Below are 27,638 nucleotides of genomic sequence, written 5' to 3'. Positions count from 1 at the left end.
TTAAGGAGAACCATAGCTTCATAGCAAAATTTGTGAAGTTTACTGACAAAATGCGATGAGTGATTTGATGATAAGGAAGTGGGTTGAAAGTTGAAGTTGAAGGACGTGAACAGGTTAACGATGAGAAATGAACTGGGCGACAATCTCTAATGATGATTTGCTTACAGAAGTTAGAGAGAAAATTAAGGAGAACCATAGCTTCATAGTAAAATTTGTGAAGTTTACTGACAAAATGCGATGAGTGATTTGATGATAAGGAAGTGGGTTGAAAGTTGAAGTTGAAAGACGTGAACGTGTTAACGATGAGAAATGAACTGGGCTACAATCTCTAATGATGATTTGCTAACAGAAGTTAGAGAGAAAATTAAGGAGAACCATAGCTTCATAGCAAAATTTGTGAAGTTTACTGACAAAATGCGATGAGTGATTTGATGATAAGGAAGTGGGTTGAAAGTTGAAGTTGAGAGACTTGAACATGTTAACGATCAGAAATGAACTGGGCGACAATCTCTAATGATGATTTTCTTACAGAAGTTAGAGAGAAAATTAAGGAGAACCATAGCTTCATAGCAAAATTCGTGAAGTTTACTGACAAAATGCGATGAGTGATTTGATGATAAGGAAGTGGATTGAAAGTTGAAGTTGAAAGACGTGAACATGTTAATGATGAGAAATGAACTGGGCTACAATCTCTAATGATGATTTGCTAACAGAAGTTAGAGAGAAAATTAAGGAGAACCATAGCTTCATAGCAAAATTTGTGAAGTTTACTGACAAAATGCGATGAGTGATTTGATGATAAGGAAGTGGGTTGAAAGTTGAAGTTGAGAGACGTGAACATGTTAACGATCAGAAATGAACTGGGCGACAATCTCTAATGAGGATTTTCTTACAGAAGTTAGAGAGAAAATTAAGGAGAACCATAGCTTCATAGCAAAATTCGTGAAGTTTACTGACAAAATGCGATGAGTGATTTGATGATAAGGAAGTGGATTGAAAGTTGAAGTTGAAAGACGTGAACATGTTAACGATGAGAAATGAACTGGGCTACAATCTCTAATGATGATTTGCTAACAGAAGTTAGAGAGAAAATTAAGGAGAACCATAGCTTCATAGCAAAATTTGTGAAGTTTACTGACAAAATGCGATGAGTGATTTGATGATAAGGAAGTGGGTTGAAAGTTGAAGTTGAGAGACGTGGACATGTTAACGATCAGAAATGAACTGGGCGACAATCTCTAATGATGATTTGCTTACAGAAGTTAGAGAGAAAATTAAGGAGAACCAAGGATTCGCCATAACAATAATTTTCATTACTGTATGTGGCACCTGTCTACGATGAAGGCATGCAGAAGCTCGTGCCTCGCTATGATGTGGTGGCAGATATATTGAATCATATATTTGTCATACTTCATCAATGGTGGCATATTGAAAAATAGCATAAGCATTGTACCTCATAATGCAATACAAATACTTTTTATACTCATTTTTTGTTTTTTAATTTTTTAACGGAACGGAATTTAGTTTGCTGGATATTTGATCTTTTTTAGTTTATGGTCTTGATCAATTTTAGTTTATCTTATTATAGCTTCTCAAAATTTTTGAATTCTTTCAAATTTTGAACAAAAGAGAAAGGGAAATCTGTTAACATAAAGCATGCCTCTATCAATTTGCATAAAGAGGGAATAATTTCGCAGACTTATTTTATATTTCACTAATTATTTGAAACTATATTGGTGATCTGATAAATTCATGGTAAATATAATTGCGCATCTCATAATCGCTAAGAATAATACATTTTATTACTTTGTATTGTATTCTAATACCTCAAGTAGAGAGCATAAGATGCTCAGTGGTTTCTAAAATTAAATTGGATCGAATCGCTTAACGTGTATAACAAGATTAGAAAATAAATTACTTGCATGGAATGAACCAAAAAAGTATTATTTTGAATTTGTAATATTGCTTCCCGCGCATTTCGTTTCATGGTAAGAAGGATAGCTTTAAAGAATGCTGAATGGAAGCCATATTAGTAAGTATTTGACAACAAAGAGGAAATTTCGAGAAACTTTTAGAAATTTGATGATATTTTTATTAAGAGCGAGATTATATCTTCTTGAAGCTTCTTTTTTTGCCACGGAAACTATAAAAAGTCGAGTAACAGAGTTGAAATCAGTTGAATTGAGTAAAAGTATTTGAGCGAAGCCTCCAATAAGTTCCCTCTAAGAGTTTTTCGCTGTTGCGGTTGTTTAATAATTATTCCCTGCTTGATTTTTGCAAGTGCTGTTTTACGTGCACTTCGTTTATGTTTTGTTATCTGTATCAACTAAAACATTGTTATTATTTACTGAACTTGTAAGACTTTTTATTGTATACCTGCCAGACGAATTTTCCGTAACAATATTATGCCATTATCAAAAACACAAAGTTTTTAAACATATAAATATCTCGCAAAGATTTATTATGAAATGACTCTTAGAAATATTTTAAGGATAATTAGATGAGTAAATTTATTCATTGTTCCCAAGCTTTTATCGGCCAATTTATTTCAGTCATTCCTATTTTTACATAATCAACACTTTTAAATTGATTTTCTTGTAATTGCAACTTCAACAGTAAGGCTGGAGTACTGCTGAACCTACACCAAATGCCTTTAATTTAAAAATAATTGATAATAAAATTGATAAAGAGATTAAGAATTAATCGAGAAATTTATTAATTAAAAATTGATAAAGAAATTCATTAATTAAGAATTAATAAAGAAATTTACTGATATAAAAGAATATTATATAAGAATCAAAATTTAAAAAAAAAGACCAATTCAATGAAATTAGCTATATGCATGAAACCAATTGTGGGAACGAATGAGAAAACTTTAGTATGGTGAGATTCGTTTAACATCTTTCTCTATTTAGAGAAAGCCTTACTAAAGTATTTATAAAATTAAGTTTTAATATTCTGCTGCTAAATCTTTTAATAAAAGGCACCTCTCTAACTTAGTATTAAAGTATCAAAATAATGATTAAAATATTTTTAAAGAACTTTTAACTCATTCAATCTGAGATGGAGTGCTTAGTCACGTGTTCAATATCTAAATGAAGATTCAAATGCAGAAAGTAAAGTATTTATAGCAAATTTAAAGCAAGTCACGATAAATTAATTTGAAGTTAATAATTTATTATTAATATTGGTGCAGAATTGGTTTGTTTGAGTTTTTACTACTTTTTTGGAATCAGTATATATTATCGTCCATCGTTGTCTGATACACTGAATAGAGTTAAAAATATCCCTGCTCGTTTGATTTATGCCATTAGCGGATATGAAATCTCAACTTTTATTTTGGTTTCTATCTTCTGAGACAGGTTATTTTTTAACATTTCAATTGACTGATTTATTGATATGTAAATAAACCTAAGCGCGAATGAACAGTAAAGTTTAATGGGAAGAGGTCTGCAATTTTTATTGTTTGTTGATTTGGTATATCTCCTTTCACAGATCGAATGAGAGTATTGCTAATATTTTTTAATAGTTTTTTTTAATTCTGTAGTAATTATTGCATTTTTTTCCTGTTAATGAATCACTGGAAACAAAACTTTTAATGTTACTATACATTTACATCTAAAGTGTACTGCAAATAGTATTTTTTTAATTTCATAAGTGCTGTGCGAATGTGCATGTTTGTTTCTACTACAACTTCATTATTTTATCTGACAATCAGATATGAGTTATTGTTAATAGAAAAACAGCCTGCCAAGATGGGCACATCTTCTAGTAAGAAAATATCTAGTATCTTCTAGTAAGAAATATTTTGAAATAAACTTGTATAGTTTGAATGGGTGAAATTTTGTATTGAGGAGAAAAAGTTTTTTTCTGATTCACTGCATTATAAGAGTACTATCTATATCTTACTTTCGCTTCGTAGGAAGATTATCTATAGGCAATTCAGTTAAATTCTTGAACTCCAGTGACCTATTTGCTGGAATGTGAGTAAGATGTTCTTCACTACGATCATCACTTCTGCCATTCATAAAAGAAGGTTTCTGCCCATAATTCTGCTGCATTTCCTTCACTGCTGTCTTTGTTTTTTTATAGCAATCATCACACAGCTTAATCAAAGTCTCACTGGCGTTTTCTATCGTGCTATGGGATGATGAGCAGAAGACGACGCTTTTTGAACTGCGCGGTACTCTTATACTGGAGTCTTGCGAGCCCTGTCGAAAAACTAAGTCATGAATTTTGGATATTACACAAACATTGCGTAAAAATACCAACAATTATTTGCTAAGGAAAATTGCCTTTGACATTGAGTCTTTTTATTTGCATTTCAAAAGAAATCGGTTCATCATTTTTACTTTCTCCTATATGAAGCATAGAGAAAATATTGTAGTGGCCAAAAGAATTTTGGCGAATCGAGACGAATATGTTCAAAAATCGAGAATTCGACGAATCGAGACGTTTTATATCTCAAAGAATTCCAAATTCCAGCATAAAAAAATATCTGGCTGGGACAAAGATAACTTAAAAGAGCTTTTAGCTAAACCGATGAAATTTGCTGTAAGGCCTTTCTATCAAATTTATTGATTGCTATCAAATTTTAAGCAAAATCCGTTCGATGGGTCTATCTGTCCGGTTGCTCGAGAAGAAATTAACAGGATAAATACAAAACGAAGAAAGCTAGATATTTAAAATAATTTACACATATTTTACATCTGTAACGTAGACGCCCAACAAATTTGGAGTCAAATCCATAGAGGGGTTGACCATTTGTCGGTCCGTAAATTCAGAAACATCTAAACGCGATAATTCAAAAAGGTTGTTACTTAAACATATCGAATTTGGCATGTAATTTTGGGACTACAAATGTAGTTCTGTGTCCGATTTTTCGTTTCAATCGCCTGGAAAAAACGCATCTAAATCGCAAATTTGATTTTCGGATGCTATTAACTGCAGGTCAGAGATTAATCGCTAAGAAACTCGCTAAAAATCAAACGACAGATTTAGTAACAATGCCAAATTCCCGCCAAAGGTTAATAGTTCAATTGTACGCCAACGCCAATAATATTTTAAACCAGAAAGATGAAATTTGGCATACAGTCTTCCTTTTTTTAGAGGATTTCGTTCAAGTTTCAAAAGAAATCTACAAAAATACTGGATTTACGCCACGGTTTCCCAATTCTAAGAAGGGTGGGAGGAGCGATAACATTTTTATTAGAAAGTATGTGAGAAAGTTTAGGAGTGATCACCCTTCTTGATGTTTTTACCGATGGTTTTTTAAGATGTTTATTCATGTGATGTTGAATTATTAGAATCATATGAATAATATGGTTCGGAAAAGAAGTAAATTACCTTCATTGGTACTATGGTTTAGAAAGCTTACAATACTTTTCTACTTTTAAGAATTGCTCTTTTACAAAATCTTTTTAAACTTTTATGAACGAGTTAATACACTAAAGAGAAAGCTGGGAGCTAACGGTTTACGATAATTTGTTTTTGAACAGAAATGGGATTTAAGATAAAAAGCATTTATAAAAATTAAAATTATATAGAATTATTTTAAATTTTATCTTGGCTTAACCGTAAAAATTATCTTACATTTTTTGTTTAAACGTAAATATAGTATTTCCATATTCGTATTTTGTTATTCTAGTTAATTGGTTCAGGTATATTAACGATACATTTGAAAGTATACAAGTGATACATTTGAAAGTATACTACTATTTTGGAACGCAGTTTGTAATTTTGAAATTTGATCAGATGATGAGGAAGATACTTGAACTGACGACCCTCTCTCCACACCATTCCAGACCATTCCAGTGGGACTTCCCCACCATACTAACAGAAGGACGTTTGGACTACGATGTCAAATTTAACTTGATCCACATACCCGGCGGATCTTTGATGGAATCGAATTTCGAACCTGGAGTCCCCGTCCTCGAAATCTTGTCATTTTCTTGTGCAAAAAATGTTCAGCAATATTTATATGAGAGAGAAATGTAATCAATATAAAAATACATCAGGTACGAATCGCGCTTAAAAGTTAGATGTTAAGTGGTTAAGTGGTAAAAATTTGCTGATTCGACTAAAGTTCGAAAAGTTTTTCAGTTCCAAGAGAGTGGAATGCATCGAAACTCATTCCTTATAATGGTTCTGAATTTTTCATAACTTAAGCACTAAAAATAGACATGTCCAGATTTTCATCTTATTTTCAAAAATAAAGCAGCCTGAAAAGTTTGTATGACGCTTTGTTCACAAAGGGCGTTGCCACTCTACAATAAATTACAAGAGCGATTTCTGTACCGAGTACGTTAGCATTATATATATATATATATATATATATATTCTTAATACTAAAAACGCATTTTAAAAACCTGACTCCATTCTAGCTCTATTCAATTTTCACGAATTCGTATTGCGAGCAGGAAGGTTGTAGTGGCCTGATGGTAGAATATCGACTTCTGTACCGGAAGGTTACAAACTCAAGACTTGATTACATCGAAGAACTGGGATGAAAGCGGATCGAGTACATGTTGAATGGGTCGAAGACAAATGCCTCCTCAGTGTTGTAGTGAGGAAATCTGGTGAAGGGATGTTGACTTAGATGTTTTTATCATCTGACCAGGATTCAAAATAACGACGCCCGTGCAAATAAAACCCTCAAGTTACTTTGAAATGGATCATAAATATTATGAAACCAAATCATAATATTTATGTTCCATCACCAACAGACTCTTCTAAAGAACAGTTCAGTAAAAAGAAACTATAGCAAAAAAAAAAAAAAAAGTACATACCATTTGACTTTTAATACAAGAAACTTTGCTGAACTTTCCATGGCTTATTGATTCAGTTTCTCCATTTTCTTTAATTTGAATACACATTTCACGAGAAGCTTTCGTAGTAGTTATATTTTCAATCATTGAAATATCAAGTGGATTGACTGGGCGAGGAAAATTTGGCACTGAATTCACTTCTACAGTCAAATTTTCATTAGCTATCGGTATATTGAATGGTTCAACGGATACAACAGATGTGTCATGCACGCCAGATGTACATTCTGCTAAAGCATTTTGAACGAATGTAGATGTTTGGTTCTTCAAACTCTGAGGTACTTGGACGTAAGAAACTTTATTTCCATTTGTTACATTATGTGAAAAAGGCTGTACGATTGCACCGTTTGAATTGCTTTTATTCGACGAAATACAGTTAAAGTCTTGGTGAATATCGCTTCGGTTTTGCATGAATGTTTTATTCAAATCATTAAATGACCTTTGCGGTAAGCTCAGCGCTTTATTCTTATTAAAAGTTCCATGGTTCAGCTGAGAGTTCAGTCCTGCGCGTTTGTTGGTTGTGACATTGTTCCAAATGTTTTTGATAATACTTGCAATTCGAGATAAGCGACTTGTTTTCATATTCGATAAAACCAGAGATGACATATCTGATATGTTACCTAGCATAAAAATTAAGCAGTAAGTAGGATTCAGTAACTAAGCATTTATCTTGTTTCAAAAATTGTGAAAAAACAATTTTTTTTTTGTCTTCAAAAAATTGGTTTAAGTTAAAATAGTATCATGAAAAATAGCATCATAATCTATATTGATAGCAAGGTTTGCAAATCCTTCTTGTTAACAAACCCCCAAAAATCACGTTATGATTCTTTTGAGATCACTACATGATACTAGCTTTCTTGTCTTATATTTATGCATTTCTGCTAATAATAAAATTATAAATAAAGAGTGGTTATAACTAAAGTACCACTATTTACACCTCTTTAGAACCCGTTCTGTCTATCGGATTTTGATTAAACTTGGTCCAAGGAGATAAAACATTTCTCCAATGAAAAAATAATTCAAATTTCGACCACCAGACGGCATTTAAAAAAATTACCTACGTAAATTAGTCAAACCTTTAAAGACACTTGCAGTCAGAGTCCGAAAATCATTTTGCGTGCCTTTGTCATTGTTAATAATGTTCTTTCTGAAGAAAGATAAAGCTTTACTTGTAAAACTGTTTTATCAAAAGGGAAGTAATAGCTTAGCTGCACTGTTTGAATATCATCGTTTAAAAGAATTTCGAAAAGGGTCCATGTCGAAGAATGGTTTGAAGAAGATGATTATTAAATTTGAAGAGACTATAGTCTGTGTATTTTCTGTAGGCGGTTCAAGGTCACATTTTTTACCATTTACTGGTACCAGACAACCAATAACGAGGTAGAAAATGTGACTTTGAACCGCCTACAGAAAATACACAGACTATAGATACTTGGGTGGGCTGCCAGGAAGAGGACGGGAATCTCTTGGGAATGAAACTGTCCAAGGAGTCGCTATTGCTGCGGTTGAAAGAACCTCCAATTCCAGCTATTCTTCAATAAGTGCTCGTTCGGTGTTACTTGAGTTGGCGATTCCGTGCTCGACAGTACGAAATATTCCGCGATCCATTTTCGTGGTGCAAATACTGCCATCAAACATGCTATAAATTCGCTTACCAATTTTTGTCGAGAATGGAAATTGAGTGCAAACTCTATGGTCAGATGAGGCAAACTCTGAATAATCCAAGTTGCCACATATGGGGTGCTTCACATCCTAATGTCTTGCACTAACATCCCCTGCATTCTGATTACGTGACTGCATGGTGTACATTTACTGCTGATTTTATCCTTGGACCATTTTTCTTTGAAACTCTGCACTCTTTAAAGTCTTAAAAGGAGCTCTGTCAAGAGTCTAATATCTAAACAAAGGGAGGAGTGCAAGAAACGTGTAATATGCAAAGCTTTTAAAAATGCATGGCCTCCTCGTTCATCCGACATGAGTCCCCGTGATTTCTGGTTGTGGGGATTCATAAAAAACCGTGCTTATGGATGAGGAATTATGACTTTACCAGCATTACACTCAATTTTTTGAAATCCCCCGAGAATTTCTTCGTTCTACCATTAAACATGCTATAATGCGTTTTCAACACGTAACTGATGTTAATGGAGCGCACGTTGAGCACATTCTGTAACTGAATAAATTTCAATGATTCTGATAGGATTTTTTTTCTTTTTCAGGAGCCACAATTGCCACAATCCCCTGGTAGTCATAATTTGAACTACTTTTTCTATTGTAGAAATTTTTTTCCACTTTTTACATAACGTTTATGCCAAGTTTCATCAAAATCCAAAAGGCAGAACGGGCTGTAGAGGGGGTCTGAATAGGGTCACTTTAATTATAACCAGTACATTCGTTACTAACAATAAATATAAATTATTTCAAATTGCTAACATTAATTTTTCATCAATCACTAAAAAACATACCATGAAATATTCATCAGATCTTTAATTGAAATTAAACACAGTTAATATCTTCGATCAGCCAATTTGTCGCTAGAGGCAGCTGACCAGCAATTATTAAAGACATTCTGAATTCAAATCTGGACATATCCGCTATAACCTTTTGATCAACAACTTACACTGCAAATTATATAATATGTCTTATTTTCCTTTTCATTGCCTTCGGATTTATTTAACTATCTGCATGTGTTTTAATCTTCAATGTTTCTTGTTGTTTCTCATGGCACTTGCCATGGACAAGCCCACTGTCACGAAGACAGCAATTTTAAGCCGATGGGGGAGCATCCCTTTTTTTATAGTAGCGCCATCTAGGGTCAAGAGAACGACTTAGCTACACACACGTCACAACCCTTTTTACGGGGCGGATTTCATTCATGCATTTCATTCACTCATCCATAGATCGTAATTTAGACCTGAAACAGAGAACGATCACCTCTGATTCAGTACCCCCAGTGGTATTACTCTCGACATGGAGGACTTTGTGACCACGACAGATTTATACGCGCATGAGCCACCCAAGCACGCTGGGAATCTTCGGCCGGCGGGGTTTGAACTCGCAAACTAAGGGACGCGAATCCAACGCTCTACCAACCAGGCTATCCCGGCCCTTCAATGTTACTTAAATTGTTCGATTTATAAATAAGTTTATTTTTTAATTGCTATTTAACTTAGGTCAAAATCTATACGTTTTGTAAACTACAGAGCTTATGAAATAATTACAGAGCAATTATATAGCATGCGAAATAAAAATTTTGATAAAATTTCAATAATGTGACTTTGAGTATACTTACCTAAATTCAGAGATTCTGAAGAAGTAGTGAAAGAGGATGAGGTATCTGATTTCTCGTCCAAACTTCGGATGCCATTTCCCTTATTCCGATTGAAATCCAAATTATTCGACTGGTATTTTTTTGGCTGCCGCCAGAAATTTGTTTGTGGTTTATAAGAAAGAGTTTCCAACTTTATTGTATAATTAGATTCATTGAATGGATCATGGTACATCTGAAATGAAATTGAAAAATGTAGCTGATTTTTGCTAAGTTGTTTCAAAAAAATCTTTTTAGGGCATAGGTTAATTGCTGTGCGTGATTTATAAAATAAATGTGAAATTGATTTAAATTGAGACTAAAATATTTTTTAAAAGATTTGACATCAAACTTATGATGAATTTGATGAGTTCCATCATAACGTCATTCAGTGCAACGATTCAGTACTGATTATTTTTGTGCTCTCTGGTTCTCTTTATTTTAGGCACGCATAAAACTAAAAATTAAATGAACCAGTGAATGATTAGAATAAATAATATACGCATCGATACACAGAATTTAAAATTCATAATTTAACTCAAAAGTAAATCCTTCTGAGGTATCTTTCTGGCACATATTTTTACTCAAAACTACACGAATTAAATTTAAATTACTATGTAATAGTAATTACTAACTATAAGAGCAAGACATACATCGCTGGCTGTGTGCTAAAACAGATATCCAAGCAGATTGTAAAATGCATGAATAAGCTCTCTTTCGACAGCTAACTCATTGAACCGATGTTTTTTACTGTCTAATTAAAAACAAAAGTTAAGAATACAAACTTACTTCAACATTAGATTTTAATTCAGTCTGTAAGTCATTTTCTGATTCTTTTTGCTTTGTGAATTCTCCTTGACAACATTCGCCAAAAGAACTGGTGTGCAATAAAACCCGAGATATCAGTGGTTCGGATATCTGAAAGTGATTTATTTTGTAATTATTAATTGTTAATTTTGTAATTACTAAAAAACATTAACTTTGCTTTTACTTAGCACGAAAAGAAACGTTTTGCAGTAATTCATACTTACTTTCATATTGAAACTATGAAAATCTTTTGAAGAGTCCCTAGAATAATCAGCACAAATAATATTGTTTGAAGATTCTAAGTGTTTTGTTCCCAGAAAAATTCGAAATCCAGTTATTTGAATAGATTGTTCTAAATTGGCTCTTCTATGAATAGATGATGAATTTTTCTTTAATCCGAACATACCTAAAATATTTACTGAAAATATTAGATTTTGAAGAAAAAATTGACAAATACATCAAAATATTTTTCTTTATCAAACTTTCATATCATTCGTTTAATTTGTATTGCAGCAATATGCTCTTCAGCGATTTTTTTTCAAAAGTTTAATCAATTATAATTAAAATAAAAGAGGAAAAAAATGCAATTAATTTTGGCAAAGCTTCTACTAAAAATATTTTCAAACAAATAGGAATCATCGTAGAGATGGGTTTGCACTCGGCCATTTATAAGACAGCCAATAGGCAGCGCATGCGTAGAAAGGCTGAAAATGCTGTTCGGTCCATGACAAGTACTTGTACAACAACATACCGCTGTATTGCATTTTTTCTAACTGCGCTTGCATTGTAGAATTTGGCGGGTTTATTTTTTATGACGTGAAAAAATTGATCACTTATCATAGATTAATTCCAACATTTTTTGCTCTTGGTTCTTTATGATGCGAGTTTTTTTTTTTTTTTTTTTTCATTTTATTTGCCCTTTTTTCTCTATAGTTTTCTAAATTTAGGCATGTTGACCTTTTTTTTTTTTTTTTTTTTTTATTCTACCATGTTTCTTTGTGTAAATATCCATAATTCTAATACGATACGCAGTGAAAAAGAAAAATTAGCGCCAAAACGTCAATTTATAGCGAAGTATGGAATGCCTGAATCTATATTATGAAATTGTGGTAAACATAAATCAGACCCTTTCTGCTCAAGCGCTCCCTGCTGGCCGTCTTATAATTGACAGAATGTAAACCCTACATAATCGTAAAAATTTTAAGAACGAACAAAACGTTGCCAAAAATATACATTACAACATAAAAAAGCAATGAAATGAAGCATGAAAAAACAAAAACAAACAAAAAATAAATAAAAAGAAGGAAATGTAATATTTCATCTCACTAAATAATAATAATTATGAAAATAAAATTGTTTGCCCGAGGCATGGATAATAAAGAAGAGCATATCTTTTTTTTTTTTCAGAGAACCTTTGTGTAATAATTAGAATAAATGTTTCAAAGTGTTCATAACAAAGTCAAAGAGAGAAACCTGATCGACATTTTGTTAAAATCAGCAGACTTTTATAAACATGCTTGTCCAATTCAATTCAATACTGAATTTTTAAAGAAAGTCATCAACAAATTGCATATTTAAATCAATACAAGGAATAAAATTTCAAAACACTTAGCAACGCACTGCATTTTATTTTCAATTAGGCGTTTTATTTGTTGGGATCGATCATTATATGAAATAGTGGAAAAAATAATAATTTAAGCTGGTAGCTTCAATGCTTATCGGAACTTATGTTTCAATTTATCAAGGTGAAAGGAATTTGCAAATGAAAACTTTTTATTATATTATTTATAAAAATGAAATTACGTTAAAAGTCTTTCTAACATTTTTAAATAGGACAATAGAATGTACCAAACAATGTTATTATAGATATTAAAACATTTAAAATATCAAGATACACAAGCCAGACGTGACGAACCAAAAATGAGTTCTACCATAGCACTGTGAATCAGATGTTTACATTCTTTTCAGAGCTTTCTTTAAAAAGCTCAGTTTATTATACAGCGCCTTGATAAAACAGTGTCCTACTTAATACCTACAGCGATGATATTGAAAGATATTCGATAAATTGCTGTTAAAGAAATTATATTGCTTATATGCAAATTATGCTAATTTACTAAAAGAAACACTTTGCAAGCTGGAAGTTTATACAGATAATCAGACAGAAGAAATGAAAATAAATGATATATGTTAAAATAAGAAATATAAGAGGGTGAAGCAAATATGACAGAGAATTCTGGGGAATTGGTAATGCTGAATTCAAATTACTCGTTACCTCAGGATAAGAAACACGTCTTGAAACACCTTTTCTCTTTATTGTGTTTTTCAGGTTTGATTCAAAATCAAACAAAGAAAAAATATCTATTCAGTTGTTCTAGAGGTACACTTGTGAGCATTATGAACATTTTCCTGAATTTGATAACTATAACCTATATTTTCTCAATAATATATGTTGAAAGCGATGCATCTTTAATTAGCGGTGCCGTAATTTTGCATGCAACAACTTTAGGCGTCAGAATCATGATTTATTATCAGTCAAAAAGATTTGAACAACTGCAAGTTCGTATTGCTAAAAACTTTAATATTTGTGATTATTCTGAATACCGCATTTATAAGTTCATTTACATTGGATCTTATATTTCATTTTTTATGCACATTTTTTTTACCATTAACGAAACAATAGTCTCTTACTCTGATCACAAGGACTTATTCCCATTCGACAACTTTCTGCCATACCCTTATCTAAGATTATTAACAGAAATAATTTTTTCAGTTTCTTTAAATATATTCATGATGTTTCCTATCACCATATTTGCAATGTACTATGCAGTAATATGCCTTCATTTCTACCACAGAATGTTACATTTTACAAAAAGTCTTGAGAACACGTCCATTTTAAGTTACCATTCCAAATGTAAAATTTACATGAATTTAAGGAAGTCTGTCCAAGAAGCTGATTCGGATCTATGCCTTCCAATGTTTTTATCATTCTTGTATTTTTCATGCAACACATATTTTGGAGTATCCATTTTGTTACATTACGGGGAATATAGACACTTTAACAGTATATTGACTCATGTGGATGCGTGTCTCTTATTTGTTGCTGGGTCTGTTTCTTTTATTCTGATGACGGGCACTGGATCACTCATCAACGAAGCCTCTTCAGATATATGGGATAAAGTGAATGAAGCTATTAATGCGAATCAAAATATAAGTCCAATTCAGCAGAGGTTTTTATGTGTTGCAGAAAAAGGAATGACTATGACCGTTTGGAAGATGACGTCAGTTAAAAGAAGTTTAATATTTGCAACAGCCGGTACGATCTTAACCTATTGCATCTTACTGGACAATATTATTTCCAGTAGGCCATGCTCCGTTTAGTTTTTAGATAAAAAAACTGACCATTCTTGTCTGAATGAATCTGAAGCAACTTGGTTTCATTTAGATCTAATGTGTTATGAAATTGGTGATTTTCAGATCTTAATTAACTGTAATAAATTTAGAAGAAGAAATTAGGAGACATTTCATCTTTAAGTGACATTGCCAAGATGCAGATTGAAATAAAATGAGTCGTAGATCTGTTATTCAGTTTTTTTTTTTTTTTTTTTTTTTTTTTTTTTTTTTTTGTCGTGCGACTATTTTAAGCCAAATTTTTGCGCAGTAGCTTCTGAGGGTAAAGACCTCTGAGTACCCGAGGGCAGAAGTCTGACTTCTAGCTCTATTGAAGATAGCATGCACACACTCGCTTGCAAAACCCCTATTTACAGGGGGGCTCATTCACGCACCTCATACAGAGAACAACCATGCCCGAACCAGAACTCGAACCCGGAACGCTTAGATCACGAGGAAGACGCGCTACCCCTAGGCCAGGACGTCGGTTGTTATTCAGTTGATTGCGAGATTTATTTTTAATAGTCCTCACTCGGCACATATTCATAATCAAGCAATGACGTGTTTCATTCTTATTAGATAACCAGCGGCAGTGGTGTCCCCTCTAAACTTTCTCGCATATTTTCTAATAAATTTTTCATACCAGAGAATGCCTTACGTGACATTGGCGTACAATACTTACGAAATATTAACTTCTGGTGTGAATTTAACATTTTTACTGAATTTGTCATATTTTTGATGAATTTTTTGCACTCGGTTAATAATACAAAAAATCGAATTTGTGTTTTGGACACTTTTTTCTCAACTGACTGAAACCAAAATCTGACACAGAACTACTTTTATAATTACAAAATCACATACCAAATTTGATATATTTCAGCCATTGCGCTTTTGTGTCATCGCTTTTACGTACTTCTGAAATAGACCGATTGACGTACAATTCATGGTTGGATTTGGTTCAAAATTTGTAGATGTTAAAGATGGATGTTAAATCTTTGTACCAAGTGTTATTCACCTAGCTCTCTTCGTTTTGTAGTTATCGAGTTAACTAATATTCGAACAGCCGGACAGACAGATTTCCTTTGAATAGATTTTACTCAAAATTTAATAAGAGTCTGGAAATTTGATGTGAAGACCATATTCCAAAATTCTAACATCTAGCTCAAAGCGTTTTTGAGTTATCTTTATCATAGACAGATAGACGGACATTTTCCAAAAATGTGTTTTTCGAACTCAGAGTGGTCTAAAATGCAGATATTAGTCAAAATCTTGATTCGAATTCTTTTTGACGACTACTGTTGTTGTAATTGTTTCTTATGGCACTTGCCATGGACAAACTAACATGGCTGTTATGAAAGCTGCGATTTTAAGCCGGTGGGGGAGCGTTTCTTGTTTTTTTTAGTAGCGCCAACCAGGGCCAAGAGGACGACTTTGCTGCTCAAGCATCACACATTCGCTTGCACAACCCCTTTTCACAGGAGGGCACATTCACACATCTCACAGATAGAACAACGGAAGAACAAACATTCCCAAACCGGGACTCGGACCCAGGACGCTTAGATCACGGGGAAGACGCTCTACCCCTATGCCAGGAAGCCGGCTTGACGATTACTAAACTTACTAAATTATACTGTGTTTACGAGAAAGTAAAAAATCAAAAACTAATAAATGAGTACAAAATAACGTAATATTTCTTCTAGTGTAGTAATAATCATTATGAAAATAAAATTGTGTGTCGCCCTACATAGATAATAAAGAAAAAAAAATATCATAACATTCTGTTTCGGAGAATCTTAAAGTGTTTCATAACAAAATCAAAGAATGAAAATTGATCGACATTTTGTTAAAAATAGCAGTCTTTTATAAACACGTCTCTCCAAATGAATTCGATATTGATTTTTAAAGAAAGTTATCAACAAATTTCGGGTTTAAAGCGACACAATCTATAATTTCAAAACACTTAGAAACGCACTAGATTTTATTTTCAATAAGGAGTTTTATTTGTTGGAGTTCGATTCCTAAGTAAAATGGTAGGAAAAAATAATTTCGTAGATTGCAGTTTCAATCTTTATTGAAACTGATGTTTTGATTTATCAGAATCAAAACAATTTAGAAACCAGACTTTGATTATGTTATACATAAAGATGAAATTTCTTTAAAAGCCTTTCTTCACCATTTTCAAATAGGAAAATCGAATGTTCCAATAATTTCATTTTAGAGATTAAAGCTTTCAAATTATCATGTTTATTATATGACGCTTTGATAAACAATGACCTATTTAATATCTACAGCGATGATATTGAAAGATTCTAGATAAATTGCTGTCCAATGAATAATATTATTTATCTGCAAATTATGCTAATTTACTAAGAAAAACACTTTGCAAACTAGAATTTTATATAGATAATCTGGCAGAAGATCTGAATATAAATGATTTACATTACGATTTCTTTTTAAGAAATATACGCGTGTGAAGCAAGTCCAATAGTGAATTCTGGAGAATTAAAGATGGTGAATTCAAATTACTCATTACCTAAGGATGAAATACGCGTCTTGAAACACCTTTTCTCTTTATTATGTTTTTCTGGTTTGATTCGACACCAAACAATGAAACATAATCTATTCATTTGTTCTAGAGCTACACTTGTGAGCATTTTGAATATTTTCTTGAATTTGATAACTATAACCAGTACTGTTTCATTAATCTATGGTGAAGTAGATGCATCTTTTACCAGAGGTACCATAGTTTTACATGTAACAACTATAGGAGTCAGAATCGTAATTTATTACCACGAGAAAAGATTTAAACAATTACATGTTCGAGTTACTAAGAAACTTAACAATTGTGAATTTTCTGAATACCGCATTTATAAGTTCATCTACATTGGAACTTATATCTCATTTTTTATTCACATTTTCCTTGCCGTTATTGCATCAATTATCTCTTACTCTTATCATAAGAGCTTATTGACATTCAACTACTTTCTGCCATACCCTTATCTAAGATTAATAACAGAAATATTTTTTTCAGTTTCTTTTACTATATTCATGATGTTTCCTGTCACCATATTTGCGATGTACTATGCAGTAATATGCCTTCATTTCTACTATAGAATATTACATTTTACAAAAAGTCTTGAGAACACGTCCATTTTAAGTTACCATTCCAAATGGAAAATTTACATGAATTTAAGGAAGTCTGTCCAAGAAGCTGATTCGGATCTATGCCTTCCAATGCTTTTATCATTCTTGTATTTTTCATGCAACATATATTTTGGAATATCTCTTTTGTTACATTATGGGGAATATGCAGACTTTAACAGTACACTGCCTCGTGTAGTTGTATTCATTTTATTTGGTGTCGGATCTGTTTCTTTCATTCTGATGGCTGGCACTGGATCGCTTGTCAATGAAGCCTCATCAGGTATATGGGATAAAGTAAACGAAACTATTAATGCGAATCAAATTCCAAGTCCAATTCAACAGCGGTTTTTATGTGTCGCAGAAAAGGGAATGACTATGACTGTTTGGAAGATAGCGTCAGTTAAAAGAAGTTTAATATTTGCAACAGCCGGTACTATCTTAACCTATTGCATCTTACTAGACAATCTTATTTCAAATGGGTAATGCTTCTTTTAGATTTTAGATCAAAGAGTTTTGCTATCTGAAGCAGTTCGGTTGCTTTTACATCGAGTGTAGTTATTTTCTGATCTTAATATCTGTAATAAATTTAGAAGAAGAAATTAGAAATCAACTCATCTGTGAGATGTAACATTATCGTTTGCTATGGTAAAGTGAATTGATGAGATGTAGATTGAAATGAAATGTGTTGTGGATCTCTTAATCAGTTAAATGCGAGCTATATTTTTAAGTCTTTTATGCGATGTTTAATCAAAATCAAGCATTGACGTGTATATTGATCCATCACAATATAAAAGGTTGCATAATGAATTTTACGAAAAAATCATAATAAAGTGAACGCGACTTCTTTCTTATTAGATAAAAAAATTTGTCCTTCATTGCTGAAAAAATACTGCTATTGAAAATTAAAAAAAATAATATAAAAAAACACTGCCGAAGAAGCAAATGTAAATATTGATTCTGTAACTGGTATAAAATTGGAGGAATAATTTCCGAATAATGAGTAGGTTCTGTAGTTGTACTAGGTCGTCAGATTTTAACATCTACAATAATTTAAAAAAAAAAATCCAAGAAAAGTTGTTTTTGTGAATCAGAAATTACTAAGGGCCTTCATTATTCGCTCATTTTATTTACCTTGTAGCAAGTGTTACCGAGGATTACGCGATATACAAATAAAATGCTGAGAAATTCCGATATACAAGTGATGGAGAATACTGGATGCATTGAAGAAAATTATTCATTATTCGCTCATTTTATTTACCTTGTAGCAAGTGTTACCGAGGATTACGCGATATACAAATAAAATGCTGAGAAATTCCGATATACAAGTGATGGAGAATACTGGATGCATTGAAGAAAATTATCCATTCATTTTGTAAAGAGAGGTACATTATATGGGAAAGAACTTCTATACCTAAGAATTTAATATAATTTTTTACAAACTTATAATAGGCTTACTTATATGAAGAAAACATACCACTAAATGACATTTGTATTACATCTTACAGAAATTTTGTGTTTTTTTTATATCGAATGGTAATTTTTTATTTTATATGACATGTATAGCCGTCGACCAACATGAAGCTTTGGTTAAGTTTAGTTTAATTATATTGACGTCCCGTTTTAAAGAAACATTAGGGCTATTTTGGGACAGACCTCGTAATTTTGAACCGCAATTAGATAACGAGGACAACACCTGAGCAGGCACCCGCCTGTTCAAACTTCCCAACAACACACTAGTTGGAGTACGTTTGGCCCCGACGGATTTAACGTGCACCAGACACACAGACATGATGGTTCTTCGGGGTAATCGGATCTCAAACCCGAAACCCTCCAGTTCCGCAGCCTAGACCTTACCACTAGGCCACCGCAGCCCAACATGAGAATTTGGATTGATATATATATATATATATATATATATATATATATATATATATATATATATATATATATATATATATATATATATATATATATATATATATATATATATGAAAAGAGCAGTTATTAAAGTGCAAACATTTTATAAGTATAGCAATCACAGCCTCGCAGTGAACGTTTCGAATTTATTCAAGTTTCGCACGAAAAATACAAATACTTTTAATCGTGTAATTAAAAACACACACAGACATCGTAAATCATATACTTAAATTTGTTATTACTTATGGCAATTTACAAGCCCGCTGACAGATCTGCCAGCGATTTAAGCCGAGTGAGCGTCTCCTGTTTTTTCAATAACGCCATCTGGGGCCAAGAGTACGATTTAGTTACTTTATACGTCACATTCGCTTGCACAACCCCTTTTTACAGGGGGTGCATTCACACACATCATAGATAGAACACAGGATATAGAACAACCATGCCCGAACCGGGACTCGAACCCGGGTGTCCAGATCACGGAGAAGACGTACTACCCCTATGCCAGGACACCGATACTTTAATTTTTTTCTTTTGTTGCGAATAAATTTGTATTTTCTGCCATTTTTATCCACTTAATAAGTTGCTATGTCTTATGTTAAAATTATTTTGTTTTATTGAAGTGATCATTTCGAAAAATGTAATGGAGCTATGAGAAATTCTAGATACTTTTGAGAATTTTAATTCCAAAATATTGCTTATAAAACTTTAATAATCAATAAAATCTGAGCCTGTCGGCGAACTGAAGATTTATTTCATTTTGTTAAGAAAAAATGTAGGTGCGCTACTGATTTACATGTTGGATCTTCCACACAACCTAGTCTTGAGAACTCACAATCCTCTGGTCTCAAAATTAAGACTCCCCCATAAGCAATTATTAAACTTTTAACGAGAAGATTATTTGTCTTCAAATACAAAAGTTGTTTGTCTCAATGAGACATTCATTTGGTTGATTAGAATTATTTTTCTGTCTTCATTATTCAGAAAGCTATAGCAAAATCAAAATTTCTCTTCCCCCCACCCCCATCATTTTTACCCTTTTGAACTTGATGACCCATTTACGAACCCGTCCGAGATTTTCACATTTCTAACATGCTCCAAGCCAGTGAACAAAGTTACTCTACTTATCCTGTTCACAAGATAATTTGGACAAAACGTTATACGTGTGTGTGTGTGCGTGCGTGCTCCCACGATATATTTAGATTTTATTTTCTTACTTTACTTACTTACTTAACATCTTGATGAATGAAAGTTAGTTTATGGTTTTTAAACCAAATTTGTAATTTTTTCCCGAAATCTTTAACGAAATACATCCACAGGAAATTTGTGTGTCTGTCTGTCTGTCTGTTTGGATACAAGTGAGAACGATAACTACAAAACAAAAATTTACGTACAAAACATTTTCATGCTCACAGATATAGCATGAAAAGTATAAATCCATATCATATTTGAAACCAAATCCGTCAGTGAGTTAGTCTATCGTCTAACGGTCTATACATTCGTATGCATGTGTGTAAAAGCAGTAATTAAAAAAAAAAGCAACGACTAAGATAAATAAAATGTTGTATTTGATTTGTTACTAAATTTATAGTTCTGTGTCAGATTTGATTTTAATCGTTGGGCATTCGGTTTTCTTTATTATATTACGAAATACGTGACTTTCATGACCTGGACACAGAAAATAAGAATTTGAATATTCAAAGCGTTCAATGACCTTGTTTAGTTCTCTGAGCTTGTGCATAGGAGTGAGGGAGGTATAATACCTTTATTAGGGTACCTTTTAGAAAGTTTCGAGGAGCTGACTTTCTCTGATTTGTACCTGAAGCCAACTCAAGAATAACGTATATATGTGTAGCATTTATAGTTTACGTTTAAATAATAGTTAATATACTTAATAGTCTAAGCATAATGAATTCTTATTAATGAACTTTCTTTCACACTTTTTCAATCGTTAATAAAATACGTTTTATTCATCCACTCAAGTTCAAATACATTTTTTAAAACTTGTAGTGGATGACACTTGATGTTAAATACAGTTTTTTTCCGAATATTAATTAATTAATTAAATTTGTCCAGTAATTTCTATTTTGTCGCTAAAGTCGCCCAAATCCGTCGCCATGTTGCCAAACGGTCGTCAAGTTTGTCGCCAAGCTAAAAATTTTAATAAGTAATATATAAAACTTGTATTTTTAGATTAAAAACGAAAAAAAAAAAAAAAGAAAGAAAGCGAATAAATAGTAACAAACAAAAATAATAGTCCAACATTATATATAGAAAGGAAAATGGAAAATTGTAAGAAAATTAGTATTCTATTTTGCCACTTAATATTGTAAATCTGTCATATGTATATATATTTTTATATTAATTGTAATTGTTAATAGAAAGTAACTGAAATAATAAAAAAAAATTGTTGTTCTAAGTAGGAATTATTTAATTTTTTTTAAATATATTACTTGTTTTACTGAAAATTTAAAGGACCAGTGCGAAATTAGCAGCTGTGAATTTTTATTTTGTTGTTATCCCTCTCTCTATTCATTGCTCAGGACCCATAAATATTGTTATGGCCATTCTTGCTTATGAGAGTTTACAACTGGAGGTTTGCATAACAGCAAAAAAGTAAAATATAATGGATTAAAAATAAATAGTTAAATAGAATGACTATATAGCTCAATAAAAAAGATAGATAAAATAAAAATGTTAATGTAAAATGCATAGATTTTTTGTACCAATTAGAAATGAATAAAATGGTTATACAAGATCCAAAACCAATTAACGAAAGAAGAAAAGGGAAGATAATTAACTACTAGTAATTGATTGATTATTTTTTGTTATACATATTGCACATTTATACGTGAGTCATTTATGTCCTCTAAAGAATGGCAATTTTACTAGATATTGCTGTTTTATCTGTATTTATTTATTTTGCGGTATTATCTTATTTTCTTTGCGGCTAACAAGAAAATTCCAGATTCTCTGAAAGCTTCATATTTATGGAATGAATGAGACAAATATTAATAATTGTTAATTTTCATCAGGAGCAAGAATCTAGTAGCTTTAATAGCACACTGAAAATAAGGATTCCGAAAATCTTAATAAAGATAGCAAAAGTTAGTACAAAAAGCAGACTAAAAGAATGTCAGCCACCGGCTAGACTTAAGATTACAGTATTGTCGTCAAAGTCGAATTATTCTGGGTCAATTTCTCGTCAGATGTGATCATAGCAATTTTTGTTGAAACCCTCGAAGCCATCTGTTATTACTTCTGGTATCCATCGAAGACGGCGGACTTTTTGGATGATTGGCACGATTTTTATGTTCTGGCGAGAAATTGCATATTGATCTTAAATGTACCGTTACTACGTGTCTGTTCCAGATACCATCGGTTCCACGCATATTTTCAGTAATCCATGAGATACTGATACTAAAGGATTTTTTTTAAAAAGAATCAAAAAAGCTAGAAAAACATAAAAAAAAAAAATTCTAAAAATTCCATTGAAATGAAGATTTTATACTGAGATGTTTGTCTTTCTTTCACATTTCCTCAATTCCAAAAAGCTGGGAAGCAGAATTTTAATTGAAATGATAAATTCAAAAATTCCTTTATTTACAAAGGAAAATCAATTCCTTTTCCAATTTTATCCAGAAAAATAGCGCCAAAATATTATTGTACAAAATAAATTGCAAAGACTTAAAATTAGTTGCTGATTCCTCAGTAAGTACAATAAAATCGTGCCAACATTTCAAAAACTTCCCAAACGATTGTCGCCTTGGATAGTTGAAAAACATAATAATAAAGAGCTTCTAAGGATTCAATATAAAATTGCTAGCAATACATATTTGGCAAAAATTCGTTCCCAAAATTTTTCAAATTTGGTGAATGATATTAATTTTTAATCAGACTAATAATTTTATTTTAAAGAAAATACATCGACATCTTAATTCAATTTTAAATAAATAATCATTTGTTATGTGTTTTAAGTCTCAGTTCATTTGAAATTCATGATGTGAATGTATAAACAGGTAACATTTAAATGTACAAAGTTGTTAACAGAAATACACCGCTTGATTGTTTAAGTTACCATATTAATGACAAAATCAAGAAATACATTAAAGTAGATTGCAACCCAAAATGAGTTTAATTCATCTAATGCATTTTATTCAATAGATTCATTACTAAAGTAACCAATAAAGAATTGAGTTACACAAAAAACAATACAGTTTCTTAGCAGAATAAATTTGTTAACATGTTTCACCAATCGCTAAATATTAATCGTAATAAATCTGACACCAAAAATTTGATGACCCTAACATGTTTTTATTAAAACAATTATTTCAGAAAGAGAATTCTAATTGTTATGCATTTGTTAATAATTATAAAAATGTTAAGAAACATAAATATATTTCTATTAATAATTATGCTAATTTTTTCTTCATCTACATACGTTAATGATTTTATGAAATTCGACAGTTTCTGCTAAATGTTCCTGCCTTATATTTGAATAATTGTTTATACTGGTATGTTCAGATATAAGTACTGATGTACTAACAGCATGCCTGTGATTACTCGCCAAAAATTGCCAGAAACCATGTAACTATTGCATGATATTAATACAGAAGTTTTCCAATGCCATGTGGTTAATCCTGAAATATGCAAATGGCCTACTGAGAATATGTACGTAACTCAATATGCTTTTGTACTTCGAAAAAGAATAACTTTAAAGAAAAGTGTAATAATACTTACTACTTCTTTTATTTTCTTTGCAAAATCTTTGGCCTGAGAAATGATTATTTTCTGGTAAATCCTTATAAGTGGTCATGGCTTGCATTCTGAAAAATATTAAAATTTATGGAGCCGGTATATAAATAATTTTTCTATAGCTACATACTTTTGAAGGTGCGATTGATTGTATGGTTTCAAAAGATCCTAAATATTCTTTCTTTTAAGAAAAAAGAAAATTGTATTCTTGTATAACTTTTAAAATTTTAAAGTTTTTTTTTTTAATCGAAACAATAATAGAAGTTGTCAGGGCTTTTGAAGAGCGTTTTTAGAGAGCCTAAAAATACTATTCAAATATTGCAATGATTTGAAAGATCTAGGTTCTAGTGTAGATTTGGGTGCCCCTTCGATTGGCGACAAATTTCAGCGATGAAGCACTACTTCTGGTTTCCATAATGTTTTATTTTCATTGACATTACTATTGGGTTACCTATCAAAAATCTCCTTATCGCCGATCTTGGCGTAAAAAAATCGCCAAAAAATCAAGGGGCACCCAATTGTAAACTTTTACAGAAATCTATTTAATAAATAATTCAGAAACTCACAATAACTATAAATTATTGAAATAATTAATTTTGGCATTAAGCAGATAACGCATGGAATTATGCAAAAAGATTGAATCTAATATACCATTAATTCATGTATTGTGCAAATACAGTTCATGTGATTTGAGTTATATATTTTTGGAAATTTAAATAGAGAGAGAAATTAATAAATACATTTCTGATACAAAAGTAATTTAAGCCAGATTTAAAATCTAAAGTATCAAACGAGTCGTTATTATGAATTCGGTAATAAGGAATAAGAAAAAAATACTGAGTTTGTATGTAATGTTAAGAAATTAGCAGCTTTGTATTAAAACAAAACATGCTTTTATCAGATTCGTATTATATTATTTTTCCTTCTGACTAAAAATTGAAAAATAATACCTCTTCGTTCCTCTGAGAAATTTTTACTGTTTCCGTAAAAAAAATCAACATGACCAGGTTTAGGTTTTATTTTACTACGATAGCAGTTTTTGTACTTTTCGCATCCATTTAGATTTCAAGGACCAACTTAACTTTCGAGCTAAGTTTATTATTTGCTTCAAAATTTTGAAAGAAACATTTTATTATTGAAGAATTTTATTGCATTTTTTTTAAAAATTAACCAATACTTTAAAAGTAATCTTTCCTATCTGGATAAATTAAAATAAGGTGATAATCTTGACTCAATAATATGATGCAAATACTGGGGTACAAAATTTATTTTAATACCGTGGGTTAACTTTTCTTTAACGATAATTTATGTATCAAAAAATATTTTCTATCTTACTTATATAAAAATGAAAGAAGTTGAAGTTTTTGGTGTGTCTACGGGGATGCAATTAATTGCCTCCACGTTGTAAAATTCATTTATGATTATTTGGCTTTAAATCAGGACGCCTACAACTATTTAGGAAAGATTAGTCGTTCTTGACAGTCAAGCGAGTTCGCAAATTGTACAGACTAAGTCTATGGCAAAGGATACCGACGTGCTCTGATTGGTTTAAGCCTTGGCAATGTTTCGCCAAAAAGATGCCATACCGAAATATATTTTTATAAAAATAAATAAAATATGTAAATTTATCTCCCCCCCCCCTATTTTTAGGGTGTACATGTAATATTAATCTGGAACACATATACAGCAGAAAAGATCAAATCCTGAAACCGAAATTCAGGAAATATAAAAATTGGAATTTATTAAAAATATTTTTTGTGTGTGTTTCTTAATATTATTTTTATATAACTAAAAAAAATTAGCTACAAAATCACATATTCCGTTAAAGCTTACATCTTTATACGTTTTGAGCATTGAGTAATCATCTCCCCATATGTAGTTGATGGGAAAGTAACAAACGTTCAGCAACAAGTTTCAATGACTGCATAAATTATCTAATAAAGGTACGAAAATCATAAAAGAATAAGAATTATTTAATTGCTGCATTATATGTTGAGTAATTAATTTCATTTAGTTTTTATACTTCTGTTCATAAACAACATTAGTTACTTGTATTACTAGTATTATTAGTAATATTTATTATTATTATTATTAATTAGTATTAGTAGTATTAGTAATATTTAGAGAAAACAATTATATTAATAAAAATTAGATCGTGTTGATATTAACTCGTATCTTCCATTAAACTAATGAAAGGTACAAGGTTTGAGCCAAATAAGCGAAAACTACACTATTATGAGTGCAAAACATTGCCAAAAAGATGCCAAGGCTTAAACCAATCAGATCACGTCGGTATCCTTTGCCATAGACTTAGTCTGCACAATTTGCGAACTCGCCTTATTTATTTATACAGCATCATACTTAGTTTAGCAAAATATTTTTAAACGGTCAAATTGTACTTTAGTGTGCTGTTTGCTATGCCAAGGATGCCAAGTCGCCAATAAAGATGGCGGACCGAATAAACAAATCTGCAAAACAATTACGGTTACTACTTTCTGCATTAAAATTATGATCTTTACCGATAAGTTTCGTTTTATCTGAGAATACCTTTTATTTGAACCTTTAAGGTTACTATTACTGTTTATCTTTACAATTTTGAAATAAAGTACTTCTGCAAATCGGCTGCCCCGGTCTGTTGTGTTGACAAAAAAAATTTAGTGCACACAATGCCTTCGACATTTGAAGAAGGCACCAGCCAGATTTTTTTAACTTAAAAGAAAGCATCCTACGGCTTCTCTAACAGCGGGAATAGAATCCTAGTAGCTTCGATAGCACATTGACATAAGGACTGTGTGGATAACAGGAACATTACATAATCAAAAGAAAAGAAAGAACGGAGGAAGAAGAAATCAAAGCATTCTATATACAAAATTTCAAACAAGCATCCTTTCCCCAACTTTATCAACTCGTAAAAAATATATTTATATAAATATTCCACTCACCCTTCATCCATTCTGCAGGTTCAAAATATTTCCTGCCATCACCAGACATCCATTCTTGAACAATTAGCAACATAACGAATTAGCAACGAACCCGTCATATCAGAAAAAGAATTACGAAAAGTGCAAGGAATTCCATTGAAGAAGATTTTTAAATTAATAATTCAGACGAATTCAAAAACGCATACCGACAGTTAAGTATTGTAAAAGAATAAATATTTTCCGTTCATATTCAAATTAAAAATAACATTAAAATGCCTTATTAGCAAAAAAAAACTTTTAATTATAATACAGAACTAAATTAAAATCTTTATTTGATATTCTTTCATTATTTTTAATTTAACTTTTTTCATAAAATAGTTGAAGTTAATGTTGAACTCAACCACTGTAAAAGTAGTAAACAAAACAGCATTAGGGTTGTTATAAGATCGTTTCGTTGGGTTACCAAATTGGCGACAAACTCAGGGGTACACTAAAATTCAATTCAACCTTTTAAACATCAAATAGTTACCAACATTAAAGCCGTGTCATTTTGATGTCTTCATAACTGTTGTGTTTTTGGCA

At 31.5% G+C, this 27,638-nt stretch overlaps 1 protein-coding gene across 1 annotated transcript in view; it reads right to left on the bottom strand.

Moving 5' to 3' along the window:
• The window catches only part of LOC129962189 (uncharacterized), a 39,075-nt gene extending 11,854 nt beyond the window's left edge, over positions 1–27,221 (bottom strand). The window contains exons 1-7 of the mRNA XM_056075929.1: positions 27,078–27,221; positions 24,121–24,206; positions 11,160–11,341; positions 10,918–11,046; positions 10,114–10,324; positions 6,789–7,444; positions 3,910–4,211 (exon numbers count right to left, since the gene is read on the bottom strand). Coding sequence (XP_055931904.1) covers positions 3,910–4,211; positions 6,789–7,444; positions 10,114–10,324; positions 10,918–11,046; positions 11,160–11,341; positions 24,121–24,206; positions 27,078–27,088 — 1,577 coding nt within the window. The 5' untranslated portion in view covers positions 27,089–27,221. The remainder of the gene's footprint in view (positions 1–3,909; positions 4,212–6,788; positions 7,445–10,113; positions 10,325–10,917; positions 11,047–11,159; positions 11,342–24,120; positions 24,207–27,077) is intronic.
• Positions 27,222–27,638: the final 417 nt, after the last annotated feature.

This window comes from Argiope bruennichi, chromosome 2, assembly GCF_947563725.1.
Source record: "Argiope bruennichi chromosome 2, qqArgBrue1.1, whole genome shotgun sequence".
Lineage (NCBI taxonomy): Eukaryota > Metazoa > Arthropoda > Arachnida > Araneae > Araneidae > Argiope > Argiope bruennichi.
Note: the sequence above shows the minus strand (reverse complement) of the source record. Positions and strands in the feature narration are given on the sequence as shown.